Source organism: Vulpes vulpes, chromosome 7, assembly GCF_048418805.1.
Source record: "Vulpes vulpes isolate BD-2025 chromosome 7, VulVul3, whole genome shotgun sequence".
In the NCBI taxonomy this organism is placed as follows: domain Eukaryota; kingdom Metazoa; phylum Chordata; class Mammalia; order Carnivora; family Canidae; genus Vulpes; species Vulpes vulpes.
The window spans coordinates 14,063,775-14,075,813 of record NC_132786.1 but is presented as its reverse complement, the minus strand read 5'-3'; the positions used below and the strand labels follow the sequence as shown (position 1 = coordinate 14,075,813).

Here is a 12,039-nt window from a genome sequence, read left to right as displayed (position 1 = left end):
GGTCACTAACAGGGGAGGGGCACCCCGGGGGAGAGCGTGCCGCACCCCACCACCGAGCACCCTAAGGGGCTGGATCAGGGCCCCGGGAACAGCCTGGGCCGCAGGCCCCGGAGCCCAGGGCGCCGGGGACACAGCCCAGGATCTCGTGCTCCCCCTGGGACAGGCAGAGGATGGGAGGCCACAGGGCAGCCAGGACGCTCCAGCCACCAGGCACCCTGAGCTGTGCAGATCAGTGCCCCGCCCCCAGAGCATACAGGCCCCTGCGCACTGGGAGCTGTGGTAGTTACTGCAGGAGCTGACTCCAGGGCTGGACAGCTGGCCACTGCCACTGTTGTTCCTCCTCCTGGTGTTACCTTGTACCTGAGACTGAGCAGGGGCCTCACAGCTTAAATAGCTCTCACGAGCTGTGCACCTGGTGGGTTGGGGCAGCTCCCCTGGGGCACACACCTGAGAATCAGCACAGCAGGCCCCTCCCCCAGAAGACCAGCTGGAAGGGGAAGAGCAAGTTCTTGACCAAGCAGTGCTGGAAAGCTCCAGGGGAAGTCGAGCTATTTACACTATAGAGAATCAGAGGATACCCTTCATTTTTTTTTGTTTTTTGTTTTTTGTTTGTCCCCCTCTTTCCCCTTTTTCCTTCCTTTGTCCAGGACAACTTGTTTTTAGCCACTATGCACTGAGCAAAATGACTAGAAGGAAGAACTCACCACAAAAGAATCAGAAACAGTACTTTCTGCCACAGAGCTACAGAATTTGGATTAAAATTCAATGTCAGAGAACCAATTTAGAAGCACACTTATAAAGCTACCGGTGACTCTGGAAAAAAAGCATAAAGGAATCAAGAGACTTCATGACTCCAGAATTTAGATCTAATCAGGCCGAAATTAAAAATCAAGTAAATGAGATGCGATCCGAACTGGAGGTCCTAACGATGAGGGTTAATGAGGTAGAAGAAAGAGTGTGTGACATAGAAGACAAGTTGATGGCAAGGAAGGAAGCTGAGGACAAAAGAGAAAAACAATGAAAAGATCATGAGGAAAGGTTAAGGGAGATAAATGACAGCCTCAGAAGGAAAAATCTACCTTTAATTGGAGTTCCAGAGGGCGCTGAAGACCCAGAAAAAGTGTATCTGAACAAATCATAGCTGAGAACTTCCCTAACTTGGGGAGGGAAACAGGCCTTCAGATCCAGGAGATAGAGAGATCCCCCCTTAAAATCAATAAGAACTGTTCAACACCCCAACATTTAATAGTGAAACTTGCAAATTCCACGGATAAAGCGAAGATCCTTAAAGCAGCAAGAGACAAGAGATCCCTAACTTTATGGGAAGAAGTATTAGGTTAACAGCAGACCTCTCCACAGAGACCTGGCAGGCCAGAAAGGGCTGGCAGGATATATTCAGGGTCCTAAATGAGAAGAACATGCAGCCAAGAATACTTTATGCAGCAAGGCTCTCATTCAGAATGGAAGGAGAGATAAAGAGCTTCCAAGAAGACAGGCAGGAACTGAAAGAATATGTGACCTCCAAACCAGCTCTGCAAGAAATATTAAGGGGGACTCTAAGACAAAGGGGATGCCCAAAGAAATAATCCACAAAAACAGGGACTGAATCGGTATCATGATGACCCTAAATTCATAGCTTTCAATAGTAACTCTGAACATGAATAGGCTAAATGATCCCATCAAAAGACGCAGGGTTTCAGACTGGAGAAAAAAGCAAGACCCATCTATTTGCTGTCTACAGGAGACTCATAAGGACACCTACAGTCTGAAAATAAAACGTTGGAGAACCATTGACCATTCAAATGGTCCTCAAGACAACAGGGGTAGCCATCCTTATATCATCAGATAAATAAGTTTATCCCAAAGACTGTAGTAAGAGATGAAGAGGGACACTATATCACACTTAAAGGGTCTATCCAACAAGAGGACCTAACAATCATGAATATTTATGCCCCGAATGTGGGAGCTGCCAAGGATATCAATCAATTAATAACCAAAGTTAAGACATACTTAGATAATAATACACTTATACTGGGTGACTTGAACATAGCACTTTCTAAAATCCATAGATCTTCTAAGTACAACATCTCCAAAGAAACACGAGCTTTAAATGATACACTGGACCAGATGGATTTCACAGATATTTACAGAACTTTACATCCAAACGCAACTGAATACACATTCTTCTGAAGCGCACACAGAACTTTCTCCAGAATAGGCCACATACTGGGTCACAAATCAGGTCGTAACCGATACCAAAAGATTGGGATCGTCCCCTGCATATTTTCAGACCATATTGATGTAAAATTAGAACTAAATCACAAGAAGAAGTTTGGAAGGATTTCAAACACGTGCAGGTTAAGGACCATCCTGCTAGGGATCCCTGGGTGGCATAGCAGTTTGGCGCCTGCCTTTGGCCCAGGGCGCGATCCTGGAGACCCGGGATCGAATCCCACATCGGGCTCCCGGTGCATGGAGCCTGCTTCTCCCTCTGCCTGTGTCTCTGCCTTTCTCTCTCTCTCTCTCTCTCTGTATGACTATCATAAATAAATAAAAAAAAAATTGAAAAAAAAAAGGACCATCCTGCTAAAAGATGAAAGGGTCAACCAGGAAATTAGAGAAGAATTAAAAAGATTCACGGAAACTAATAAGAATGAAGATACAACCGTTCAAAATCTTTGGGACACAGCAAAAGTGGTCCCAGATAGGGGAAATACATCGCAATACAAGCATCCATCCAATCACTGGAAAGAACTCAAATACAAAAGCTAACCTTGCACCTAAAGGAGCTGGAGAAGGAACGGCAAATGAAACCTTCACCCAGCAGAAGACGACAGTTAATAAAGATTCGAGCAGAACTCAATGAAATAGAGAGCAGACAAGCTGTGGAACAGATCAACAAAACCAGGAGGTGGTTCTTTGAAAGAATTAAGAAGAGAGAGAAACCATCAGCCAGCCTTATTAAAAAGAAGAGACAAAAGACTCAAATTAATAAAATCATGAATGAGACAGGAGAGATCACCACCAACACCAAGGAAATACAAACGATTTTAAAAACATTATTCTATTTTAATTACTCCATTTTCTCCATTCAAGATCCAGCTTTATTTTTTGTTTTATTTGTCTTCAAAGATGTTACTTCTCCTCTGCTAACTTCCTAGTTCTGCATATGTGTCTACACTTATATCTGTTTCTCTGTCAGTGCGCGTGGATACACAACACGATTTCAGTTCAGGTGGTGGTCAAGCTGGAGAGTCAGTGCCTCCTGTCTACTTACAGTTCTGTGGCTGACAGCAGGTTTCCTACTTGTAAACACTCAGTCTTAAGACTCACTAGATTGATTCATCACGCTGCCTTTTTATGATCACCCTCATATGTTTCAATTCTACATGCCTGCAACCACACTAATTCTTATTTTAAAAAGTCAATGTTAATTCTTCTTTTTTACTTCCATGTATATTCATAAATGGTCATGTTCATTTTTATATCCATATTCAAATAGGCAGCATTATTTCCATACACACACACACACACACACACACACAAATCTTGCTCTCATTTCGCTCATACGGTCTGTACTTCAAGTAGAAAATTTTCATTCAGCTTGAGGAGATGCCTTGTTTGTTTTGTGGAGCAGATCTGGCGATGTTTTCTCTGTTTTGTGGGATATGATTCAGAATTCCTGGGTTTGTGCCTCCCTGCTTGCAGGACACCTGCTTCTCCCTCTCCCTCTGCCTGTCTCCACTGATCATGCTCCCTCCTCTCTCTCTCTCCCTCTCTCTCTTAAACAAATAAATAAAATCCTAAAAATTAATACTACTTCTAATAAATAACACACAGAGTGAGCATAAAGGTGGACATGCAGGCCTACTAGACCTGGCTGGAGACCCCCTCCCTCGTGCCTGTGTTTGTCATCTTCCCCTTGTGCTGCTGGCTGCAGAGGGGCATGACCTCCCGGGGAGGGAGGAGGCCCATGGAGGAGCCACCCTGGCTCCTGAAAGACCCCGTGAACGAGTTCAATCTCCAATCTGAACAGCCACTCAGTGCTGTCAGGTGGGGCAATCTCTGCTGACGCGGTACTGACACTGGGGGAGTCACTTGATAATTCAGCATAATGGGATAGACCTACAAAATGTGGATCACCAAATTAACTGAAATAGTTATCAGTCTACTAGTTTTAAAATGACCAATGGACGCCTGCCTGCCTCAGCCTGAAGGGCGTGTGGTTATTGATCTCGGGGTCCTGAGTTTGAGTCCCACATTGGGCACAGAGTTTCCTTAAAAAAAAAAAAAAGAAAAGCACAAGTATTTAAAAATGCTCCAAATCAATAAGGCTCCCACCACTGAGCTGGCCCGTGGTGGGATGGGTCCTCCCACCTGCTCCTTCAGCTGCTGAGCCCTGAGCACAGACGGTGCCAGAGCTGATAAAGAGACCAGATCCTCCCTCTCGGAGCTCATGCTCCAGGGGGGAAGATGGACAAAATACGGAACAACATCAGGAATGGAAAGAGCAATGGTTCCCTAGAAAGAGAGCCTGGTGCTTCCCTGGGTCCTGAGCCCCGGAGGTGAGGCTGTGACAAACTGTGGGGCTTTGACAAACACAGCAGCTAGGGCTCCAGGGGGCCACTGAGGGGAGCAGGTGAAGACCCCAGCAGGGCCACTGCCTCGCCAGGATCACAGCCTGGGAAGGAGGCAGAAGGGGGCATGAAGCCAGCTCTGTCCTCCCTTGGGGGCCAGGGCTGCCCCTCCCCTTCCTGAGGGGGCTGGGAAAAGGTTGTGTGGATGGAACTGGCTACAGACATGGAGATGTGACGGGGTGGGGGTGGGCACTGACAGCCCAGACGGGAGGCATTCCAGCACGTTCCAGTCTGAGGAAGAGCCCAGGTCAGGGCGACCCACTGGGTGCACCGCTGTCCACAGCTCACCCAGGGGAAACGAGGGAATGGCCCGTAACACACGACAGGCAGGGTTTCAGTATAAGGACGGCCTCACACCTTCTAGGCCAAGACTCCGACACCTACTGTAGGGTTTGCCTTGGATTCAGGAGCCTAGGATCTTGGGAAGTTTTGCCCATCCCTGCCCCGGTGGGACTGTCATCTTCTGGGCATCCAGAATGAGGGTACCGGTGCCCACGTGTGTGCACACAGGGACCTCGTGGGCCTGGACGCATGTACACACCAAGGAAGAACATGTGGTGGGAGGTATTTCCTGCATGGGACACCCGCCCCTAATGTCATAGATATGATGCCACAGTGGCCTGGGGACGTCTGGAGGAAGCACCTGCTAGGATAGTCCCTATCCCACAGGCAAGAGGCAGACCATCCCCGATGGGCACAACGGCTTCTCCGGGGTGGAAACCAGGAAAGAATGGAAAGTTGTGTCTGAACCCAGGTGCGTTTCCAGGCTGGGGCCCTGGCTGCACACAGTCCTTCCCTGGGGCCTGTGGAGAGGGGTGCGGTTGTGTCACTGTGTGCACACAGGTCATTGCCCGCAGGGAGGGGGGAGCCGTCGGCAGCCCCGAGCGCTGCTCCTGAAGCTTCCTCCAGGAGTGGACTTAGGGAGGGGGCCCCAGGCAGTGAGGTCACTTCTTTCACAACAGAGGCCAATAGAACTTGGAACCCCTACACCCGGGCCCCCACATTCTAGTGCAGCCCCACCTCAGGCTCACTTTCAGGAGACTTCTGCTACTGAAAGATGTTCTCTTATAGCATTTCCAGTTTTGATGAACTCCAGGAACCCCAGGATTGCTGCTGCTTCGAATGGTGTAGCCGTTGGTGCCGCCGTCAAACCGAACGCCTCAGGGAGTTTTTCAGGAGGGTCCGGAGGGTAATACAGAGCAGGCCAGGCCAGGCCAGGCCACCTGTGCCAGCCATCCTGGGCAGCCCCATCCCCTCCTCTTCAGGGAACCAGGGATGTGTGGGCAGGTCGCATCCAGGCTGGAGGATGCAGGGCAGCAGGTTCCCCGGTGATCCCTTCAGGGTCACCCTGAGGTCACGGTGGGCAGGGTGGAAACAGGATTCCTGAGGTGCCCTCTTACCCGACTCGGAGTTAACCCAAAGCCCTGCAGCCGCATCCCTTTGCTCTCCTTGGGGGAGGTGTGTGCCGGCTGTGCTGTGGTGTGTCTGCAAAGGAGTCACTGGGTGTGCGGCCCGGCCGAGGCGGCCAGACGAGGCGCTGAGGCCTCCTGCCTGGCTGCCCCGCACTGTCTTTACAGAGCTCCATATGGGAAATACAGAGCGCCTCATGGGACTATGAGTGGCGGTGGAAGCGGAAGGAAGAGGACATCCCACACACCCCGGAGTCCAGCCCATCTACCGAAGACCTGCAAGGGTTCAAGGTGAGTGCAGGGGCTGGGGCCACCCGACACCCAGGGCCCCGATGCAGCAGGAAGGGCCCCGGGTCCCAGAAGCCAGCCTGCTGCTCCCCTGGGCTCCCCCCTAGACTTCTGCTGCTACATGAGTCTGGATTCCCCTCCTCCCCAAACTTGCCCCCATGGGCCTGCCCCTGCCTGGGCCAGATGCATGCAGAGTCCCTGTGCACAGATTTGTAGGAATATCAGAATAGAGCCTTCAGGGGATGCCTGGTCGCCCAGTGGTTTAGCGCCTGCCTTCTGCCCAGGCCCTGATGCTGGAGACCCGGGATCGAGTCCCGCCTCGGGCTCTCTGCATGGGGACTGCTTCTACCTCTGTCTGTGTGTCTGCCCCTCTCTCTCTCTCTCTCTGTGTGTGTGTGTCGTGAATAAATAATAAAAACTGTTTTTTATAATGGTTTCTTTTTAAAGATTTTATTTATTCACGAGAGACAAAGAGAGAGAGGCAGAGACAGAAGCAGAGGGAGAAGCAGGCTCCATGCAGGGAGCCTGATGTGGGACTGGATCCTGGGTCCCCAGGATCACGCCCTGGGCTGAAGGCAGTGCTAAACCACTGAGCCACCCGGGCTGCCCATAAAAACTTTTGAAAAAGAGACACACCATGTCATTGCACGCTGTCTCCAGTAGTTTGCACTGTGCTATGCTTTCTCCTAACTGGTGCTCCCAGGAGGCCCCATTGGCCTGACGTCCTTCCCCACCTACTCCAAGGCTTGAGCATGGTCCTGGTGACTTGGGAGACTTTTCCCCAAAAGGACACGGGGCTCACTGTACTATGTCTATCGCTCTGCAGTTAGGTTTTGAAGGAGCGCATCCCTGCCCCCTCCTCCCGGGGTCAGGCACAGGGGCCTCGAGTGTTGTACAACATGTCAGAAGGCCAGTTGGTTCCCACAGCCACTGAGCCCTTCACTGATGCAGGACTTCGATGAGATTCCCTTCTGTTGCCAAGTCACAGGATGGCACTAAACATCCTGCAGCCCTCAGGCCCTGGGCCCTCCCACCCAAGGAAAGGTCTCTGTGTGGGCACCTGGAGACAGGGACGTGTGGTCAAATTCAAGGGGTGAAGCCGTTAATGCAGGGAGGTGCTGTCAAAACTCAGCTGACAAGCTGCCCTGGGATACTGACCCCTCCCACTTGAGATCCTTGTATTGATCCATATTTTTTTTAAATTTATCCTCTAAGATTATTTCTTTAGTGGATAGTTTGTCCGTTTAAGAGACAGAGAGCAGGGAGCGGAAGAGGGAGACAGTCTCCTCAAGCACACTCTGCCTCAAGCGCAGAGCCTGCCAGGGGCGGGATCTCAGGATGCGGAGACCATGACCTGAGCCACAACCGAGAGTCAGATGCTAAGTGACTGAGCCACAGACGTCAAGCCCCGTGTTCCTACTGTGGGCACTCCTGCCCCCCCCCCCCCCCGCACCCCGCAGCCACTGAGAGCTTGGGCTTTGGCCTACGCTCCAACTCCCAGGTGGTCTGGAGGCTACAGTGCAGGCTGCACATCCCCTCTGTCCCACCTCAGGCTGAAAGGGCCTCAGCCCTGAGAAGGAATCAGATCTGCCCGACCACCCCCAGCCGGGAGGAGCTGCTGGAGCAGCAGGTAGAAGAACTGGTGCCCGCCTTGCTGTCCTTGGACGACCTTTCCATTTTTCAATTTATGGAAACATATATTGATTTTGGCACCACCGAAGAGGTCCTGGACCTGCTGTTTGCAAAGTGAGCACCCTGACCCTCCACAGCCCAGTGGGATGGGCCACCTACTGGTTGGGAGTCTTGGGAATGTTCCTGAACTTCCTGGCCCCTGGGGCTGCTCCTCCGCCTGGAGCAGAGTCACACAGGGCCTTGTCGGGTCCTGAGGGGAGGCCCCGGGGCCTGGCCTGTGGCAGGTCGGCTAGAGGGGCTGTGATTGTGCTCATCAGTCATCCTTATCTCCCCATGACGAAGCCTGTGCCTCCTCCCCACTGTCACCAGGGATTTGAGCTGGCCTTTTTGCATTGAAAGGGAGGTTTGAGTCCATCTGGGGTCTGTGTCCTGGGGCATTCAGGGTACGGGTCCCCGAGGACACCGGGGCGCCCTGGCCCATCGGATGTCAGCCATGGGCCTGGCCAGAGACCATTCACTCCTCAAGCATTCAGGAGCACCCAGCAGGTGCAGGCACTTCTCCAGGAGCTGCCCGTGGCCCCATGCACAGAGCTGACGGCCTCCCAGGGTTCTGGACTAGTTGGGGTTCAGAGGGTGACAGCAGCTATGAGGAGAGGTCGGCTCCACAGGACGCTTCATGTGATGTCCCCCGCCCTCCTCTAGATATCGAAGCATCGAAGCGTCCCCCAAGATAGGAGGAATCCAGATGCGCTGGGATATGTGAGTGAGCTCTGGCTCATGCAGGAGGGCCTCTCCAAGAGGGCCGCGAGGGGGCTGTGGGTCGGAGGGGCTGCTGGACCCTCACAGGTCAACAATTCCTGTGACAGGGTAAAGGTCTGAGGCCCCTTCAGGAAAACAGCAAAGGAGAGCCGTGGGTGGGGTGTGGGCTTTGTGGGAGAGCACTGGGACCCCAAAGGGAGACCTCCTCCCTGCCCATCCCCCCCAACCTTCTGTCTGCCCCACACCTGGGACGCAGACCAGAGGGTGTGGGGAACATCACACTCACCAATCTGGTGGCACCTGGACCCGGGTGCACGGCAGGTGCTCAGGAGAGCCAGTGAGTGCTCACGGACCAGACGGCCCCTGCCCAGTGGGAGATTAGAGTCAGTGGAAGGACACCCCCTGGGGGCCCCTCGTGAGTGAGGCAGGGCAGACCCACGGGAGGGAAGGTTTCCCCGGGAAAGACAGTGATGGTCACACCGCTGGTCATGGGCTCCCACGCACAGAGGCTTTGTGCCAACCCTCTTCAGTGAGCAGGCCTGTGGCAGGCAGGACCGCCAGGTGGCAGGTGGACAAGGAACAGCAATTGCCTCCGACAGCCCCGTGCGGAAGGTTGAGGGCCCCGGTTCCTGCAGGGCTTCCCCGGGACACCTCTGTGTGAGGGAGCCCTGTCTTCTGACGCCTCTGCCCACCTGTCCCTCCCCAGCACCATGTCCTCCTTCCTGAGCATCTGGCTGGAATACTATGAGGAGGACTTCGACGATCCCCCAGAATTTCCTGCCCTGACAAAGCTAATGAATTTCACGGGACAGTACTTTCCAGGCTCAACGCTGGACGATCGAGTCAACAGTTACTTTGAATATTTAAGAAACCTCCATCAACCAGAGTTTGAGGGTGGAGGTGAGGAGGACTGGGGTGGCCGAGTTGGGGACAGGGTGCGCCACACAGATCAAGCCTCCATGCTGCTGGGCCGGGAGCACTGGGTAGGCTCACACCCCATCCCCACGGGCTGCAGTCTGGGGAGACCTCCCAGGGCTCTTGCACTCACACACGTTGAGCGGTGGGAAGCGTGTCCTTGATTTGAGACGGACGTGGAAAGTCCATCCTGGTGATGATACTTTGTCTTCTTGGAGATGATACTCTGTCTTCGGACCCCGAGCAACACCCTGAACCACCCCAAGAGTGCGCCCGAGTTTCAACGGTGGGGCCTGCTGCACCTTCAGGGTCTCAGGGGATGGAGCTGGTCCCAGCTGCTGGAGCTGAGGGCTCGGCCCGAGGCCTGACGCCAGCTGCTGTGTACAAGGTAAGACACGTGGTAGTCAGACCTCTGAATCCCTGTCCTGAGCTGGAAGAGCCACCTGCACCCTTGGGAACCCTGGAGGCCAAACGGGCCCCACCACCGGCTATCGAGGTCATCGATGTGCCGAAGGAACCATGTCACTCAGTGGAGCAACCGGCTGCGGACTCCGAGCAACAACCTGAACCACCGCAAGAGCCTGCCCGAGCCCCGACTGTGGGGCCTGCTGCACCTTCCCGGGCTCAGGGGAAGGAGCTGGTCCCGGCTGGGGGAGCTGAGGGCTCGGCTGGAGCCCTGATGCCAGCTGCTGTATACAAGGCAAGACACGTGGTGGTCAGACCTCTGAATCCCTGTCCCGATCCGGAGGAACCACCTGCACCCTTGGGAGCCCTGGGGGCCGAACGGGCCCCACCACCGGCGATCGAGGTCATCAATGTGGTGGAGCAGCCGCCTCACTCAGGGGAGCAACGGGCTTCGGACCCCGAGCAACACCCTGAACCACCGCGGCAAGAGCCCGCCCGAGGCCGACTGTGGGGCCTGCTGAAGCTCCTGGGCTTCAGGTGATCGAGCCGGTCCCGGCTGCTGGTGCTGAGGGCTTGGCCAGAGCCGGGATGCCAGCTGCTGTGTTCAAGCCAAGACACGTGGTGGTCAGACCTCTGAATCCCTGTCCTGACCTGGAAGAGCCACCTGCACCCTTGGGAGCCCTGGAGGCCGAATGGGCCCCACCACCAGCTATCGAGGTCATCGATGTGCCGGAGCAGCCACCTCACTCAGGGGAGCAACCGGCTTCGGACCCCGGGCAATACCCTGAACCACCGAGGCAAGAGCCCGCCCGAGGCCGACTGTGGGGCCTGCTAAAGTTCCTGGGCCTGAGGTGATCGAGCCGGTCCCAGCTGCTGGTGCTGAGAGCTAAGCCTGGGCCGAGATGCCGGCTGCTGAGGTCAAGCCAAGGTACCTGGTGGTCATACCTCTGAATCACTGTCCCGACCTGGAGGAGCCACCTGCTTCTTGGCCACCCCAGAAGGAGGAGCAGGTCCCGGTGCTGGGTCTCGAGTTCATCGAAGGGCTGGAGCTGCCACCTGCCTCAGTGGAGCCACCAGCCTCGGCCCCCGAGCAACAGCTCGTGATGGCTGCAGCACAACTGAAGCCTTCCCCTCCCCTTTCATTGTGCTGTTTCTGTATTTTGTGTTTTTCATAAACCTCTATAATGGCTTCATGAATTTTATTTGTAATAAAGGGTAAGTTAACTTTGTACAAAATTGACTCTGATGCTTTTAAATTATACATCGAGGTACTTTAGGTCCATTCATACTTCCAAACTCGTTCTATGAGGCCAGCATCACCTTAATTCCAAAACCAGACAAAGACCCCACCAAAAAGGAGAATTATAGAACGATATCCCCGATGAACACGGATGAACACTGACATGAAGGCAAGCATTGATTTCATATGAATGTTGCAGAGGTGGTGGTGATTGGAGAAAACAGTTCCCAGATTGTAAGAGTTAACTGAAGATATTGACACAATTTTAAAAAATCAGTAAAGGAATGTATATAATATTGCTCTTGTGTTTTACAGTAAGATTTGTTGCTCTCAGACTGTGTAAAACAAAATTTATTCATGTTTTCTGCATATTAAAAAATCCTATTGTACCAATTGGTAAACTATTAAATGCCTATAAAACTAGAAAAAAAAATAAATAAAAAAAATAAAAATAAAAAAAAAAACTCTGAAAACTTGTATCTCTGAAACCGTGTTCAAGATACAAGCCGACAGGATCCAACAGTACATAAAGAAGATTACTCGCCATGACCAAGTGGATTTATCCCCGGGATGCAAGGCTGGTTCAACACTCGTAAAGCAGTCAATGGGATGGATCACATCAACAAGAGAAAAAACAAAAACCAGATGATCCTCTCAATAGATGCAGAGAAAGCATTTGACAAAATACAGCATCCATTCCTGATCAAAACTCTTGACACTGTAGTGATAGACGGAACATTCCTCAGCATCTTCC

General features: G+C 52.8%; 2 protein-coding genes across 3 annotated transcripts in view; one reads left to right on the top strand and one right to left on the bottom strand.

The window, feature by feature from the left end:
* Nucleotides 1-11,281, top strand: part of LOC140599520 (uncharacterized) — a 35,897-nt gene extending 24,616 nt beyond the window's left edge. The window contains exons 3-6 of the mRNA XM_072762671.1: nucleotides 6,215-6,337; nucleotides 7,887-8,080; nucleotides 9,432-9,625; nucleotides 9,859-11,281. Coding sequence (XP_072618772.1) covers nucleotides 6,215-6,337; nucleotides 7,887-8,080; nucleotides 9,432-9,625; nucleotides 9,859-10,586 — 1,239 coding nt within the window. The 3' untranslated portion in view covers nucleotides 10,587-11,281. The remainder of the gene's footprint in view (nucleotides 1-6,214; nucleotides 6,338-7,886; nucleotides 8,081-9,431; nucleotides 9,626-9,858) is intronic.
* Nucleotides 1-12,039, bottom strand: part of LOC140599622 (uncharacterized) — a 122,379-nt gene that overhangs the window by 58,114 nt on the left and 52,226 nt on the right. The gene's annotated exons all lie outside the window — the stretch shown is intronic.